Consider the following 16,023-nt stretch of genomic DNA (forward strand, 5'->3'; position numbering starts at 1 on the left):
AATATTTTTGATTAGGCTATTTAAATCTTTTGAGTTAGTTGGTTTGTAAATATTTTATATAAATGAGGGATTATTACCAAAAAACCATTATGAAAAAATTAATGAAATTCCAAAATCAACGTATTTATGTAAGAATACATTTCACCCGTGAAATATGTGAACGTGGTAAAGAAAATATTTATAAAATGTTACAATTTATGGCAATATATATTTTTGTGTGTTTTAAAAATCAAATTTATATTTATGGTTTATCAAGTAACTATAACAATTTTGCATAATCTAATAATCACTCATTTTAGATATATTATGATTTTTTTTGGGTAGCAAGTTTATTTATAATGATAAGGATTATTGTCTCATTCCTTTTTAATAGCACATAGATGAATATACAATTGGAACGTATATTCCTATTCGGTTATCAATATTTCCATTTTTAATGAATAATCACACTAAATGTTGAGATTAATTAGTTTACATACTTAGATATATATATAAATAATCACACATCATGATATCCCCTAATTTGTTGTCATTTTTATATTTATTTATGAATATATATAAATCTATATTTATTGAGAATTAAGTTTCTTTTAATGAGTTGGAAATAATTCAGAGATAATATACTTCTTTTTATAATCAATTATAATAACTATTGAAAGCTTGTTATTTAAATTATTATGGTAATAATACTAACATAAAAAATAACATTTTGTTTTATATGATTATATTAATAAGTTATATATTCTTTATTTTTATTAACTTTATATTAATTGATATGTTTTATAGCCTTTTAGAATATTTTACTATTATTGATTTTAAGAAATTAATATAACTTTGACTTGTATATTTGTAAGTAAATTTTAGTGAAATTTTACCTTAAAATAGTATATAATTATTTAATTAGTTTTAATATGTGATATTTAAATTTGTGTGAGAAATGATGACATATTTAATGATTACTCAGTTAATTATTTTTTTCTAAAATATAATGGCATGTTAATATAATTAAGTATAAAATTTAAAAATATTTTACTAAAAAGTACACAGAGCTCTCTGCGGCAAATCAACTTTTCCAAAAGTGTGCTTTTCAATTAATATATAGGAGATATTTGAATCAAATCAGATATTAATGCACAAAAAAACACAACATTATCGATATATATATATATATATATATATTAGCAATAACAATGTCTTTATTCTTCATTTGAAGAGACTCTCATTTGTAGATAAGTATTAAAAAGAAAAATCACAACTTTAGAAAACTTCGAAAACATGTTCTTACAAATCTTCACGTAATCCTCTAAAAACATTAATTGTTCATTTTCTTTACCTACTGGTCAATCCCAGGAATTAATATTGTTACTAAAAAAAGATAGATGTTCAAAAGTCAAATAGTGTCCAAATAAGCGGGTGAGATGATGTCAAACAAAAGAAGAGCATGATCCAAATAAGCCCAACAAGGAAGAACACTGACGTACTGGCGATTTCCGCCACGTTACCGAAGAAGAATCCATTCCCGAGAGACTCATAAATTCTTAAAGCTAGTATTTTGATTCGTATAACGCTTATAGTTAATGCTCTCTGTTATTTCCAACAACTATTATAATTTTCATAAGAGAACAATTCTTTGTGGTTCATATCTTTTTAGAATATTTTTGTGGTTAATATTCTTTAGGAATACTTTTTTTTTTGGTTGATTTATTTTTTTGGCCATTAAAGCTGACTTGCAAGCAAGAAAAGGATATTTAAGCTAAAATGTAATGGAATAGACTATATAGCAGTATATACCAACACACAAAAACGTAATGGAATGTACAATATTCTTTTACTCAGGTAGGTAGATAGACATTTTCTCTATTTAATGGAAAATATGCTCAAATTCAGAAAAAATGAAGTTTGATAGAATCATATGATGGATCAAGCCACATCTGATTTTATTTAAGTTTCCTAACACGAAACCCACGCCATCTAGACTTGCAAACGAATAATAAAAAAAAAGAACAAGATGTTACAGATTGAGTTCCATTTTCTTGGCCATATGTTGAAGGCAAAAGTCAACGTAAGATTCAAGATCTTCCTTCTTCCAACCATCAACAGGATCGGCCACAAACGACCACTCGATTCGAGACACTTGATCGTCACCGTCCTCGGGCATTACTCTGACCGTCGACACGTAAGATTTAAACCCCACGTTATTCTCGAGAATCTCGTAGCTTAAACACCTCCCGATGAGATCGATCTTGACCAGCCGCTCTTTAGCCCACTTTGTTGTTTCCTCCTCGTCCTTGGTTTTGGTGGACGCGCAGTATCGGACCAGACCAGGCTCACCATCGGTTCCTTGGACTCGGTAACACGTGTCCAGTGCTGGGAACCACTCGTGGATGTTACAAAAGTCTGAGAAAACCGACCAGACCTTCTCAGCTGTGACGCCGTTGACTTGAGCTACGTGCTTGCCTTCCCACTTACACGACGCCGTTTCCGCTTCCGTTCCCATTTTGACCAACGAGCTTTTGCTTTCGGTGTTATCGAAGTTTGCTAATGGGAAGAAACCTATTTATACGCATCAAAGCAAGCAGGTGTGTATTTGAGCGTTATTACAATTCTACCCTCGGTCCTCTCACAAACACAACTCGCATCTTTGAGTTCTTGACAGTTGTTGACGTGTAAGTTCAACTGATATATCTTTATCGCATTTATGGACAAAAGCAAATCTGTTCCTTTTATCTTTCTCTAAATATAGGATTTGTCTATTTTTGTTATTATGACCAAAATTTATACTTCCTCTTAAAATATTGGAAAGAAACTTCTTTTTAGATATATTTCTTAATAATGCATAAGAGAATCATATTATATACTGATTTTAATATGTTTATAACTTTATATATATCATAATATCAATTGTTTTAACTTTTTACTTATTCAAAACATCACATTTGTTGAAATGGCAACATATATTGTAATTCTCTTTTTAGCTTTTCATAATATCTTAATTAATGTTAATAGCTAAATTTAATCTTTAGTATATTTGTTAAGTAATGCCTCAATACTAAATAGTATATATATATATATATATATGTATATTTTCTATCTAAGACTTTTTAATTAAATTTATTTATTTTAAGCCCCCCCCCCCCCCTAAAATTTACATATGGACCTCCCCATGCCAGTAGATTGATGATACTAACAAAGACTTGCTTGTCTTCCCATTTTTTATCAATGCCATTATATTTGTATACCAAAAAGTCAGCTCTCTGATAAAACAATAATTGATGCCAAAAATCGAGTCAAGAGCTTGAATTCTTCTTGCTCTCATGATCGCTTTCTTTTGCATGGCAATATTGTATATATGCAATAAAAAAATTATGGGGCTGTCTTAAACCTGCTAGAACAGAGAAGTCTAAGAAATTGGGTTAGGAAAACTTTGTATTAGAACTACCGCAATCGATCAATCCCATACTTGAAAGAAAGAAGAATCAATTCAAATATGGACCAAACGGATAAATCAAATCAAATGGATCAAAAATGTAACCAACATTAAGATATCAACAAACTACAACCCAATACATACAAGCCCAAAGACAAAGTATGGTTCAAAAATATTTTTGAAACCCATAACGCAACCCAAGTAAATGAAAGTCAGTATAGCCTTTCTCTATTTCTTTATATAAATGTATCAGTCTCTTATGAAAGTCAATATCATTTTTATCAATCTCTCGCAAATTCTCTACATAATATGACGATGGCCCTAGAAATGCATACTCAGATGATATGTTTTTCCCAAATATCATGCAAGTGCACATAAATTATGGATATCAAACTTTTCGGAAATGATCGGATCAATATATATTTTACCTCTAGTATAAACCTAAAATTTCCAACAATTTTGAGACTTGTATTTCTTTGGGTGATTATTGGTTACATATAACTTATAAGGAACTAAATAACTAATAGTCTTAACAAATGAATGTTACAGCACTCAGCAATATTCATGTCTATAGTTTTTTTTTTTTCATGCGAGCGATAAGAAAAACTATTTCAGTTTGTTGCACACCACTAAATTAAAAGTAAACTGTATATATTATATTGTAATTTGTGTATTTCTTTCCAAACCAAAACTTTTCAAACCCACTATCCGACACTGGCAAAGATACTCCACTAAAATAGAAATTAACGAGCCATTTAAATTATACTACTAACAAAGTAGGGATCCTATATCGTTTTAGTCATCATTAGCTAACCCAGAGTCTACAGCAACCGTACGAATATATAAACACAAAGTGAAATTATAACCAATCTTTTTGTTACTTAAAATATGAAAGGATAATGTTGGCCACGGGAAGTGCTTCTGGAATCTGGATCATTCTCAATTCAATAAATTTGCGTATTATCCGGTGTGCATTTGTACTCACCAACCGCTGATTATGTGTTTATAGCTTGAATTATTTTACCTTTTTTGTTTTGTTTTTTTTTTTGTTATTTCTTTGGGTTATATGTATAGTAATTAAATCGATCGATGATCATGGGAATTATGAGGTTCACGGGAGAAAAAGTAAACTGATGGAAATGGAATCAACCAAAATAAAAGGGGCTGTGACATTATAAAATAGTATTAGAATCAAGCACACTCCGCAGATCTCGAATCCTAATTTACAGGCTTGCTAAAATTGAATTCAACACCGCCACCACTATTTTAATGTGTAAAGATGTTCTGACTACCAAAATTCAAAGTTAAGTATTAGGTTTTCACTTTGAAGTATATATATACTGATCTCTAGTTAAAATATTTATATGACCTTTTCCAAACTTCACCAAACATGCCGACCCCATATTTAAACCATATATTGGTGAAAGTAATGTAAATAGAGGCATATTACCATTGAATATCTCGACCTATATACCAAACTTCTCAAGACTAGATTGATTATCTTTAAGCATAATTCCTAAAACATCTTGATGCTATATTGGTTATGGCTTTCAGAGCACATATATCGAACTCTCCTAAATACAACAATTTTTCTTCTTTTAAATTTTGTTTCAACCAAACCACAACGACACTATAGCTATGAGGTAGAGAACTTAAATCGTAAACAAAAGCTAGTTGCAAGTAGATATTATATAGCAAGGTAAAATATCATTCATCTATATAAGATATTGTTAATTAAGGCTTGCTTGAGAAGGTGTCAAATTGGAAAATGTAAAAAGTTTCTCTTAATCACTTTGTGTTTTTTTCCATTACCGTAGGACCCATTTTCTTTCCTTTGCATATATCCATCATTGTCCTCAAACCCTATCAAATTGCATAAACCTTAAAAATACATTATTTTATATAGAAAAGAAGGAGAAATTGTAAAACTAATCATGACAATTTTTTGTTCAAATTATTAAGCACTCATTGCTCAATACAATGACTGAATATTTACAATATCTAGGCCTAATTTTAGGTCGGATAATGCGAAATTTTATATCTCCAGCTCATTGATACTTCTTCTAGGTGTAATGATTATCTCGTTATTATATCAAAAATGATGATAGGTTAACAGTGCTCCGAACAAGTAATTTCATGGGAAAGTGAAAAGAAGCCAAAAAGTTACATTATTAACTTTACGTGAGGGTTTATTGGCAAGTAACAAAGAGTCAATCAAATGACACTTTTACTGTTTTCCATAACTAACAAATCCAGTCAGGTAAAATGAGGGAATTACATGCATGTAAATTTCAACAGATTTATTTTTGGAAAAATGAATCCATCGTTTTCCCCTATCTTTTATAATACCAACATTTCAATTAAAATTAATTAATTTTATTGTGGTTATTTTTTAAAAAAATTCGAAACTATTTTCTTACTGGATTTTAAAATTACAGGAGTATAACTGAAATTATTTGCTATATTATCCACAACCCACGATGAATCACTGAATCATTCTTGTTACATTATAAATTTACAAGTCGCCTATATTCTTCATTAATTAAAATTTTCAAAGTTTTTCTGTATGAAACTATCCCAAAATTTATGTTATTATAAGCCAGCGTCGACCGTCGAAGTATCTATACGAAACTTGGGAGGCCGAGACATCCAAGTTTGGAAGAAAACAGTTCATGATTTTCTTTTCCATAAAGAATATTAATTAAATTAATGTCGATAAGATTTTAACTCTTTCGATAAAGCAATCAAAATCAACTTTTCTGATTAAAAACAATACAATGTATGGCCAATGGATCCCTACCCGTATTACACTTTTTGCATATGCGAACAACTTAGAGAGAGTAATACAATTACATAACCATTTTTTTTTAAAAAGTTAGTTTAATATATCTCTCCTTTCTTTATTTTTTTCCTACCTGACAAAGAAATGTAAATAAAGTAAAGACATCGAAAAAGAAAAGGTGACTAAAATATTAAAATCCATAAAAGACAGACACGGTTCAAATAAAATTTGTACTATAATGCAGCTGTTATCATTACACTATTTAAATATTGTTTAACTTTAAAATGTAAATTTTCCCCCTACTAATCGAGTCAATTTTCAGTATACGATATATTTGCAACAGTGTTCCAACACGTGATTTACGAGGAACTAATTATACTGTATATGAATTCGTTTATTTAAACCAAAGTTAAAAAACCATACTATATATTTCTTATTTACAATTTTGCATTGCATACATTTTGCCAAATTTAATTTTAAAAATCGTCATCTAGCAAAGAAGCTCTAACATGAATGCTATCAAACTGTAGTTACTTGCAAAATTTTATAACCACAGCCTAAAACGAAAGAATACATGGACTTATATCTATCCTTAGTTAAATTAGCTTGAAACTACGATAAGATCATGAATATTGACTTAATGGGGAGACTAAAACTTAAGTCTCTTTAATAAAATGTTTGAGAATGTTTTTTTAACGGTTGAGATAAACTTTTGGACCCATCGACTTCTTTAATTTACCATAATACTCCCATAGCGAAATAAATATAATGTTTTCCGTTATATAAAGACTAGCTATTATCAGTTTCTTCATTAATCCCACTTTATTCTCTTTAAAATCCCATCTCTCTCCAACCCCCTAAGCCAAACCCTCTCTCACACAAACGCACATATGCAAACACTCGACACGATGGAGGTTTGTTCAACAGTCACGACGAAGAAGCTCTCGAGCCTGGCGAAGCTAATCCACTTCACCATCCAGAAGGTTTCAGACGCCTCACGTCACAAACTCCTCACCACCCTCGATCCACAGCTACTCGCGAAACGTGGCAAGATCCTACGCAAATCCTTAAACGACGCTGTTTCAACCTCCCACTCCCGTATCACTTGCCGTCAAGACGTCCGGTCATCGTACATCTCCCCTGTCCCGATCCAGCTTGACTACGAGTTCAGCTGCAGCAGCACCCCGCCGAGACGTTCCTACGCCACAACCGTCAGCAAAGGACGACGTAGCAATGGGTCTCACAACAAACCGCTCATCAACAAGCGCCAACGCCAAGCGTATATACGGTACAACACACTCCCCAAGGTTCGTGACTCCATCTGGGACAGACACGTGACGTCGGCCGTGTTTCCGGACGTAGCTAGCAGCACAGGTACGATGGAAAGCTGCCACGTGGACAGAGCTGCGGAGGAGTTTATACAGAGGTTCTATAGACAGCTGAGGTTGCAGAAGTGGATGATGGCTCAGGAAATTTAGTTTCATCAGAGCGTTACTTTCCGGTTTACAAAAATATCAAAAAAATCATAGTATAATAATTAATAGGTAACTTTCGTAGTCATGTTTTTGACTTTCTAATTTCTCCTTGGAGTAGTAGTATATATAAATATCCTAGTTTTCAAGGTTTTTATTTTTCCTTTTGTGTAATCCATGATCGTGTTTCGGATCTGCTTGGATAAAATTGTAGGAAAATCAATCTTCAATATGAGTGAGGGCGTATATATATTGTATATATCTATTTTATCATGAAAAACTTAAAAGTATATATGCAAGATTACTTGCCTCTAAGGCTGTAACTAATTAATTAGCAAAAAAAAAAGCTCTAACTAATTAATTTTGACTATTAACGTTAGAAAAGATGACTGTCAAAGATTAATTAAAATTACTGGCTCAAAACACATGACCTAAATTGATTGACTTGACCCTGTTTTGGCAATCTAACGTATACGTGCGTGCGTTTGTATTCATATTATGTATATGCGTTGTTGTTGTTGTATATATACTAATAATATTATCTTTGTCGTTTAATATGCTCTGGCTGTTTATGAAACGACAAAATCTGAACGCCTATAATGCCTAATGTGTTTGAAACACATAACCATAGCTATAATCTACTTATCAAATAAATTATACTTCGATTGCATTGAAAATACGGCAAAGATGGAATATAACATTTATTATATCTGGTAAGACCAATTGTAACTAGCTAGCTAGATTGGTAGTCGAACAAGTCAAAAGTTTCCGTAAAAGCTTTATCCAAATATGTAGGCAAAGACGAAGACGAAGTATAGCATCTCTCCACCAAATCCCACTAAAAATCTAGAGGGGTTGGAACTTAGAACTCTAGATTTTTGTCTTATCATAGAAGACACAAAGAAAGAAATTAAATTTAGATCAGACCAAATAAAGACGTTGATGCGAATATTTAAGAATGAGTTTATGATTCCTTTTTGTTTGTTAGTTAAATTACCTTATAATGCGATTATTTTTAATAAATTTATGCATGCAGAGAATATCCAATAAAAATAATATTTTCTATTTAACTATTTTGCACACTATGAGGCTTTCATAAGATTCTATTTTTCTATTTCTTTTTTTTTAATCAATATAGAACATAGCTTAAACGTGAAGAATGACAGTACACTAACATATCATTGTGTGTAGTGATTCACTATGGAGAAGTTTCAATACAGAGCTAAATCCATGCGAGTGGTTTACTGTTTTACAGTTTAAAGTGTTTTGTCTTAGGAGAAACTCGAACCATTCGTGTGCTCCATTATAGTGCTAAATCTATGTAAGAGATTGAAACTCCAATGATCTGCAGATCAGACACATTTAAAGTTTAGATACTTTCTTCTCTTGGTTCAACAACCAATTATTCCAATACAGCGATTGATTTTCTATCCTTTTAAATAAACCTTGTCTTGAGGCAAAGGCAGAGCATTGCCATTTAGCAGTGATCAATTCCACCAAAAAAAACAGAGAGAACTATAGGAGTCTTCTTCAGACGCAGATTACACGTTCGTCATTTCGTATTAGATCAGAATCCTCTAATTTAAACGCCTTTCACTGTAAATTACTCACTTAATTGACAGCAAAACTCCAAAAAAAGAGACATGGAGGCATAGATCTTTATATACATAAACCACAAAATAAAACAGAAAACACAACGATTCAAGTCAAAGTCCTAAAGAGGACCAGAGTCTGAAGCAGCCAAATACAATTAAGAGAAAAAAAAAAAAGAAGAAAAAAGAGAAAAAATTTCACCATCCCCACATTATATAAGTCACTTCCTTACTTCTAGTTGAGTGATGATCCCACCTCCATGACGCATATTGGCCGTCCAAGCTCTCACTCAAAATACCACCACCAAAACAAAAACCATCCTTCCTGCTTATACCATCTCTCCTCTTTTGATTTTTTTTTTTTTTACTTATATCTTTTCTTTTTTTTTTTTGGACTTTTTTTTTCAAATTTCTTTTTAACTTTTTTTTTGTTCTTTTTTTCTTTTTCTTATTTCATATTAAATTCACTTACCAAAAGGTTTCTGATTGTCGCATGTCCACCGCTACCACTTGAGTTGATATTCCCGTTTTCTTGATGAGTCTGGTTATCACGTCAATAGCCTAGAGGACGTTCACACAGTGGACTTTAAGCTTAACCTGCTTGTGCTATAACAGTACCAATGAAACCAAAAAAAAACAACAACAATAGCATAAAGAAATCATGACTTTGCATAGCACACATGCCTTATCTGTGACTTCTGCAGAGATTCTGACCTAGCTCTGTCTTCTGGCTTCTCCATCCCGCTGACCAAAGAGTTTGACTAACACAAAACAAGATTACAAGCAACAAAAACAAGTTAGTTGTATTTTTTACAAAACACAAGGAAAGAAAGGAAAGTCAGATTCAAATAAGTTTCAAGTGGAGTTGCTTTGCAGTGCAGGACCTGCCAACCAATATATATACACTAGTTAGGCGGTATGCAGCAGAAACCACACAAGGCAAGTGAAAACACAGCAGAAATATTGACCTCAGAGGTAGTTCTGCTTTGGATAAATGGACTACCAACTAAATTTCAAACTTAGCTCCATCTTATGTTTCTTGACACTATGGAACCAGTATGAGATTCAATGTAGCGTGCAGTTGATTTTTTAACCACCTAGACGATTTTTTCAAAAGAACTAAACTTATGCCAGCAACTGTAAATTAGCTTAATAACCTTAAGGTCTTCTGACATGCCACTTTGAGGGTACAAACTATCCTTTCCAACAAAAGGATCTGAATTCGCAGCAGGAAACCCGAAACCCTGTAAAGACAATATGCCCTACATGATGAAGAAATTATGGACAATTTTTTAATAACACAACAGAACCCTCATAACCAAGAAACTCACCTCATAATCACAGTTCTGCCCGCAGGATCTGCTCGGCTGAACACTATCAGCAACTTGTCCAGTTGTCCTCGTCCCACTAAATATCTTTGATTCTCTCTCAACTTCATCGACTACACCTCTCTTCCTATCAAGAAGACTTGGAAGCAGTTGAGAGTTGGTACCACTGATTGATACAGACCTCAAATCACTATCTAAAATTTCTTCCTGTACGCTTCCAAGTGCTATCATATCACTAGAATCAGGTGTCACGCACTTTCCCAAAGGCTCAGCTGGATCAGAGCATTCTTGAACTAAAGCAGTACTATCTAGTTCCAAAACTTGCCCGCGGCCAGAGATGCACTCATTTCCAGCAAAGTTAGTCAGTTCAGTACTCTCAGAGTTCAAATTTTCAGCCTCTATTTCCTCACCAGGGGGCCTTCTAACGTTACAAATAGGAGGAGTCCAACCAGTAGTGATAGCACCATTTTCAGGTGAGACTATGTCTAAACTCTGTGGACTAAGAGATGCACGCTTCTCAGGTTTCTCTGGCCTCGTATCCATCATTTCATTATCATTCTTTCTCTTAGCATTCCTCTCTACCACAGAGCCGGTATGAGAAACGGTGCCATCTTCACCAGATTTTCCACCCTGTTGATTTTGGTGCCTGGACTGCCGAGGCCTTCGATATCCATTTGGGAAAACAAAAGGTGGAAGCTGTCGTCTACGAACATGAGAAACGAACACATCCATCCCAGGTTTCCAGAAAATATACATGTTTACTTCTTGTCTGAACTCATCGACCGTACCACGTATATCAAACTGTTGACATTCTTGACCACCAACTCCCTCTGCCCTCTGCAAACCCATGAAAAAGGCACAATGCAGAAACTGCCTAGACGTGTCTACATACTCATTTGGTTGGGGATGGCACATTAACATCCCATTAGTGTCTCTTTCTATCTGCATTATTGAATGAAAAGAAACGAAATCAAAAACCATTTAATAAATTCTTTTATTTTCAACCAAAAAATATATATGAATAAACACTGAAAAGACACCAGGTTTAATGCTGTAAAATCAAATAAACAGAGGAGGCTATAAACCTTTAAAGTTAGCTGTCTGAACCGCGATTCCACCCAACCCTTCCAAGCCAACAAATCTTCTGCCTCTGCTGCCACTATATCAACCTGAAGGTAGTTTTTATATGCCTCGAAAAACATATATTGTTCAAACAGAGAGCTCCAGTGCTGTTTATTTAATTCGATCTCCTGCATTAAGAGTCATGCTTAAGTATAGGATCCTGAATGTATGAATGAGAAAACAAGACAAAAAATTGCTTTCTTACCTGTAAGATTGTGTTACCAAACTGGAACTGCTCTGTCATAACGCGAAGAGTGCTTTGAGAGACATTGTAACTAGAATTCATGCATGGGTAAGCTGGAGTTATTATTGGCATAAGGTGATAGCGGTCTCGATGATTTTTTCGAGGGTCCCAGACAGGAAATCCAAGCTCATCCTCTTCTATTGCACAAAGCATGACTGGGTTCGGCCACCGCCATTGAGTATATACTCTGAAAAAACGAGACACTAGCATACTAGGAATTGCATTTGGATAGAGCTGGCACACACGAGCAACCAAAAGTGCCCAGTTTACACCGCCAAGAAATCCAGTCACCTGCTCAATATGAGAAACATGAAAGATCTCAGACATGGACAATTTACAATAACAACAGTATGTAGAAAGTTAAGATCTTACATTTGAATATACGCCACGCTTTTTAGCCCAGTACTTCAGGCATCTTAATGTTGTCCGGAAGTGCTACAATTGCACAAAGATAAGAGAATGCAACCAAAGTTCATTAATAAATTAACATAATGACTGGCCTACTGCAAGTTTACCTCAAAATTTGGAACGAGTTTAAGAATCTGATCAGCAACTCTACAACCATTAAGACTTCGAACGGTTGGCTCATCAACATCACACAGCACAGTCGAGCTGGAGATATCCAGATCCTGTTGATAAACCAAATCCACGAAAACAAGAGTTTCGATTCAGCAAGAAATTGTAAACTACCGCCGCATATGGCCCTCAATTTTCATATACAAATCAAAACCGATACACAAAAACGCCTACAAACTAATCAACTCTATCTCAAGCCAGAAATAAGTAAAACATTCTCTATATATAAGTCATGGAGGAATAGTAGTCCACTATCTGTTGCCATCAACATGCAAACAAGCCCAACAATGTAACACCCCTACAGCAGAGCAAAAACCGAAAAACATAGATTCAATATACAGATGAATTACCTGTGGCACAACTAAAAGTGATATGCTAGCATAGAGTAGATCAATTGGTATTCCTTGAAACTTAAATTTCATGACTGGAACGTGGGCGTCAGGAACAGGATGAAGCTCAGTCACTTCTTCCATCTCAGCCAATATGTTATGCAAGATGATGAAGAAATCCTCCTGTAAAAGTGAGCGTTAAGAACTAAGAAAAACCAAAAAAAAAATTGAATCAATAAAGGTAAATAGCAAGAGTCACCTCCCGATTAACATAAGATGGCCCAACGCACAGAGTATCAATGTCAGCCCCGGGCCCATGTACCTGCAAGTGAACAAATTGTAGTTTGTTCAGCCTCACAGAATAGAATAGGATTGCATTTAGAGACCAAAAACAGAATCTAGAGTAAACCATAATTATAAATCCAAAAGTACGATAGCATGTTAGCTTCAAGATAAAAGCAACGCAATGGTAAACATGTAGCACTTACGCCAAGCCGGTAGGATCCAAAGGTGAAAATGACAGCATTTGCATCCTCTACCATCTGTTCTGTATATCCTCTTTGCTGCGTTAACTGTTTCACCCAGTGCTTTACAATCTAAAAACAAGTGTGTGTAGAAAAATGTGAGAGGAAGGAACAAAAAGCATAATGAACAGCATGTGAAGAAAACTTAAAAGTTAAAAACAATCTAAGACCAAGTTTATTACATATTGAACTATGAAGTAAGCTAACCCCAATACCCACAACCAGATCATACACGAGTAAGACGCAATACAGTGAAGCCAAAACGACAATTTCTTTAAAATAACAAAATTTTCAATAGATAATTGTTGTTTATTACATATTGAACTATGAAGTAAGCTAACCCCAATACCCACAAGAGTAAGACGCAATACAGTGCAGCCTAAACGACAATTTCTTTTTAGAAAACAAAATTTTCAATATACAATTGTTGTTGATGTTGAAAACTCAATTAGTACAACTATGAAAGAAGAAGACTTTCCTATGTAAATACAGAGCAAACAATCAACAGAGAGAAAGTGAGTGAGTAACCTGATCAATGCGCGCCAGAACTTCCTCTCTACGCATGGTATCCTCCTCGCTCTCATAGAGTCCCTCGTCAACCAAGTACTATTAGGTAGCCAGAAACGTAAACATGGAATCCTTAACAACAGTCGAATAAGAAGATTAATGGTGAAACAAAAAGAAAAAAAAACAAAGCTTTTTACCTTCTCCAGCTCGACATTACGCTTGATATCCGTAGAGGAAGGACCAGCAAGCGAGAGAGGCTTCGTAATTCCATAGCTTTTAGGAGAATTAAGAGGCGGCAACGAACCACCTAAACTTTGAGTACCAACCATCATAACACGATTGAAAAATCCTAGGCGATCCAAGCCAAAGAGAAGCACGAATACATCTCGCTTCGCACGCTAGGGAGATCGGATCAGAAGCCTCTCCTCGGTGAAGATGAAATCGAAACCTAACCAGGGAAGAAGAGCGAGTAGATTACGGGGAAATTGCAGAAGGAGAAGGAAACCAATAAAATAAAAAAAGAGGAAATCGGAAACCCTAAATCGATGGAAGGGGAAAGGAGACAACGGGTGTCAAAAAAAAGTCAAAGAAGAAGAAGAATCTGAAAGAGGGTTATGTAAATCGATGGACTAGGGAACAGAGAGAAGGAAAACGAGAGAGAGAGAGATGGATCGAGAAGAAGAAGGGGGCATGAGGGAGGAAGATGAAGAGAGAGAGACAAAGGTTGGGGGAAGATATATAAATTAGTAGGTACAAATACAAAGACAATTCTCATTTATAAATAATTAAAATTTTTAAAAATATTGAGATTATTAATATTACTTATCAGATTAGTGGAGAGGTTTCTGGCTAATTAATGGTTGTATGATTATTTCATGGAGGAAGCCGAGAAGTCAGTCTCCGTTCAAAATCAATAGTTCATCATTTAGGGGTAAAAAAGCTTAATTAATGTTTTTTTTTTTTGACAACCTTAATTAATGTTTTATTTAGATTTTTAAGGTTAGAGATTTTAATGGGGTTAGTGGAGTTAATATTGTTTGATACTGTAGTTCTTAATTTTTTTTTGAAAATTCAAAAAAAAAAAAACATGTGTAATTAGATAACTGATTATAAAATTAAATTTAACAAATTCCAAAGTGAATTTTTAAAAATAAATTATGGTTAAACTTTGATTGAAAACTTTTGTAGTAATATAAATTAATGAATATAAATTCACGAAAATTATTTTTCACTGAAAATAATTTATAAATCTATAAAAAGTGAGTCTCAAAAGTTATTATAATTATATTTAATAATTTGTTGGAAGCCGACAATTAACACATAAATGTAAGTTAAGCGAAACGTAACGTCAAATTTGCTTTTTAACAGTCGATGCAAAATGTAAAACATGCAACAATGTAACGTCAAATTTGTTATAAAAATACAATATTCGATGTAAATATAAAGCATGCAAAAGATAAAGCCAATTTTGCTTTCCAACATTCAATGTAAATGTAAAAAAAGCACGCAAAACGTAACACTAATTTTGCTTTTCAACAATTGGTATAAATGTAAAGCATGCAAAACGTAACGCCAATTTTGCTTTTCAAACATCGGTATAAATGTAAAGCATGCAAAACCTAACGCCAATTTTGCTTTTCAAACATCGGTATAAATATAAAGCATGCGAAACGTAACGCCAATTTTACTTTCCAACAATTGATGTAAATGTAAAGCATGCAAGATGTAACGCCAAAATTTGTTTGCTCAGTCAAATCGATATCCATTACTTTGATTTATTTGTTATTAGATTAATTTTTATATAGTGATTGTTCATTTCAAAACTTCTACTCATATGAGTTTTCTTAAATATATGAGTAGAAGTTTGATATGTTTTTTATATGAGAGATATAAATATTTGAATAATTCTCATTGTGACATATAGTTTCGTTTTTAAACTAGTGATGTTATCGAATGTCAAAATGGATAACCCGATCCAAATCCATATCGGTTGAACATTTTGGTGCCCATCTATTTATTTTATTGGTTGCGAATCTTGAGATTTATATATCCAAACCCAAAATCATAAAACTCATTAGCTTAATAAGTTATATACTTATATGGGTTACCTATATATAAAT

At 33.4% G+C, this 16,023-nt stretch overlaps 3 protein-coding genes across 8 annotated transcripts; 1 reads left to right on the forward strand and 2 right to left on the reverse strand.

Annotated features, from left to right (window-relative positions):
• Positions 1-1,806: 1,806 nt before the first annotated feature.
• LOC104729979 (lachrymatory-factor synthase-like) lies at positions 1,807-2,641 on the reverse strand. Its single transcript, XM_010449025.3, has one exon. The coding sequence runs from the start codon at positions 2,495-2,497 to the stop codon at positions 2,012-2,014; it is 486 nt and encodes a 161-aa protein (XP_010447327.1). The 5' UTR covers positions 2,498-2,641; the 3' UTR covers positions 1,807-2,011.
• Positions 2,642-7,017: 4,376 nt separating this feature from the next.
• LOC104729980 (uncharacterized) lies at positions 7,018-7,971 on the forward strand. Its single transcript, XM_010449026.2, has one exon. The coding sequence runs from the start codon at positions 7,100-7,102 to the stop codon at positions 7,685-7,687; it is 588 nt and encodes a 195-aa protein (XP_010447328.1). The 5' UTR covers positions 7,018-7,099; the 3' UTR covers positions 7,688-7,971.
• Positions 7,972-9,272: 1,301 nt separating this feature from the next.
• LOC104729981 (nuclear poly(A) polymerase 4) lies at positions 9,273-14,809 on the reverse strand. Of its 6 annotated transcripts, none has more exons than XM_087479257.1 (13): positions 14,101-14,809; positions 13,925-14,002; positions 13,361-13,468; positions 13,132-13,194; positions 12,894-13,055; positions 12,483-12,596; positions 12,340-12,402; positions 11,929-12,258; positions 11,687-11,851; positions 10,605-11,543; positions 10,431-10,517; positions 9,958-10,034; positions 9,273-9,834 (listed from the first exon to the last, which is right to left on the reverse strand). In XM_087479257.1, exons 1-13 carry the CDS (start codon positions 14,233-14,235, stop codon positions 9,822-9,824), a joined length of 2,334 nt encoding a protein of 777 aa, XP_087335383.1. In that variant the 5' UTR covers positions 14,236-14,809; the 3' UTR covers positions 9,273-9,821. The 6 variants fall into 6 exon arrangements, 4 of the variants coding, with proteins under 4 accessions (XP_087335383.1, XP_087335385.1, XP_087335384.1 ...); XM_087479259.1 differs by having other exon boundaries at positions 9,273-9,870; positions 9,988-10,034; positions 14,101-14,735; XM_087479258.1 differs by having other exon boundaries at positions 9,273-9,879; positions 9,988-10,034; positions 14,101-14,735.
• Positions 14,810-16,023: the final 1,214 nt, after the last annotated feature.

Source organism: Camelina sativa, chromosome 12 (assembly GCF_030686135.1).
Source record: "Camelina sativa cultivar CO46 ecotype springtype chromosome 12, ASM3068613v1".
Lineage (NCBI taxonomy): Eukaryota > Viridiplantae > Streptophyta > Magnoliopsida > Brassicales > Brassicaceae > Camelina > Camelina sativa.

Bases quoted from the DNA above. Each gene is read 5' to 3' on its own strand.
- LOC104729981 (XM_087479256.1), bottom strand. From the start codon at position 14,235: ATGATGGTTGGTACTCAAAGTTTAGGTGGTTCGTTGCCGCCTCTTAAT. The intron at 12,403-12,482 runs GTAAACTTGCAG...GTGCAATTGTAG, and splicing joins AACTCGTTCCAAATTTTGAG to CACTTCCGGACAACATTAAG. The intron at 11,852-11,928 runs GTAAGAAAGCAA...CTCTTAATGCAG, and splicing joins TTGGTAACACAATCTTACAG to GAGATCGAATTAAATAAACA.
- LOC104729979 (XM_010449025.3), bottom strand. From the start codon at position 2,497: ATGGGAACGGAAGCGGAAACGGCGTCGTGTAAGTGGGAAGGCAAGCAC.
- LOC104729980 (XM_010449026.2), top strand. From the start codon at position 7,100: ATGCAAACACTCGACACGATGGAGGTTTGTTCAACAGTCACGACGAAG.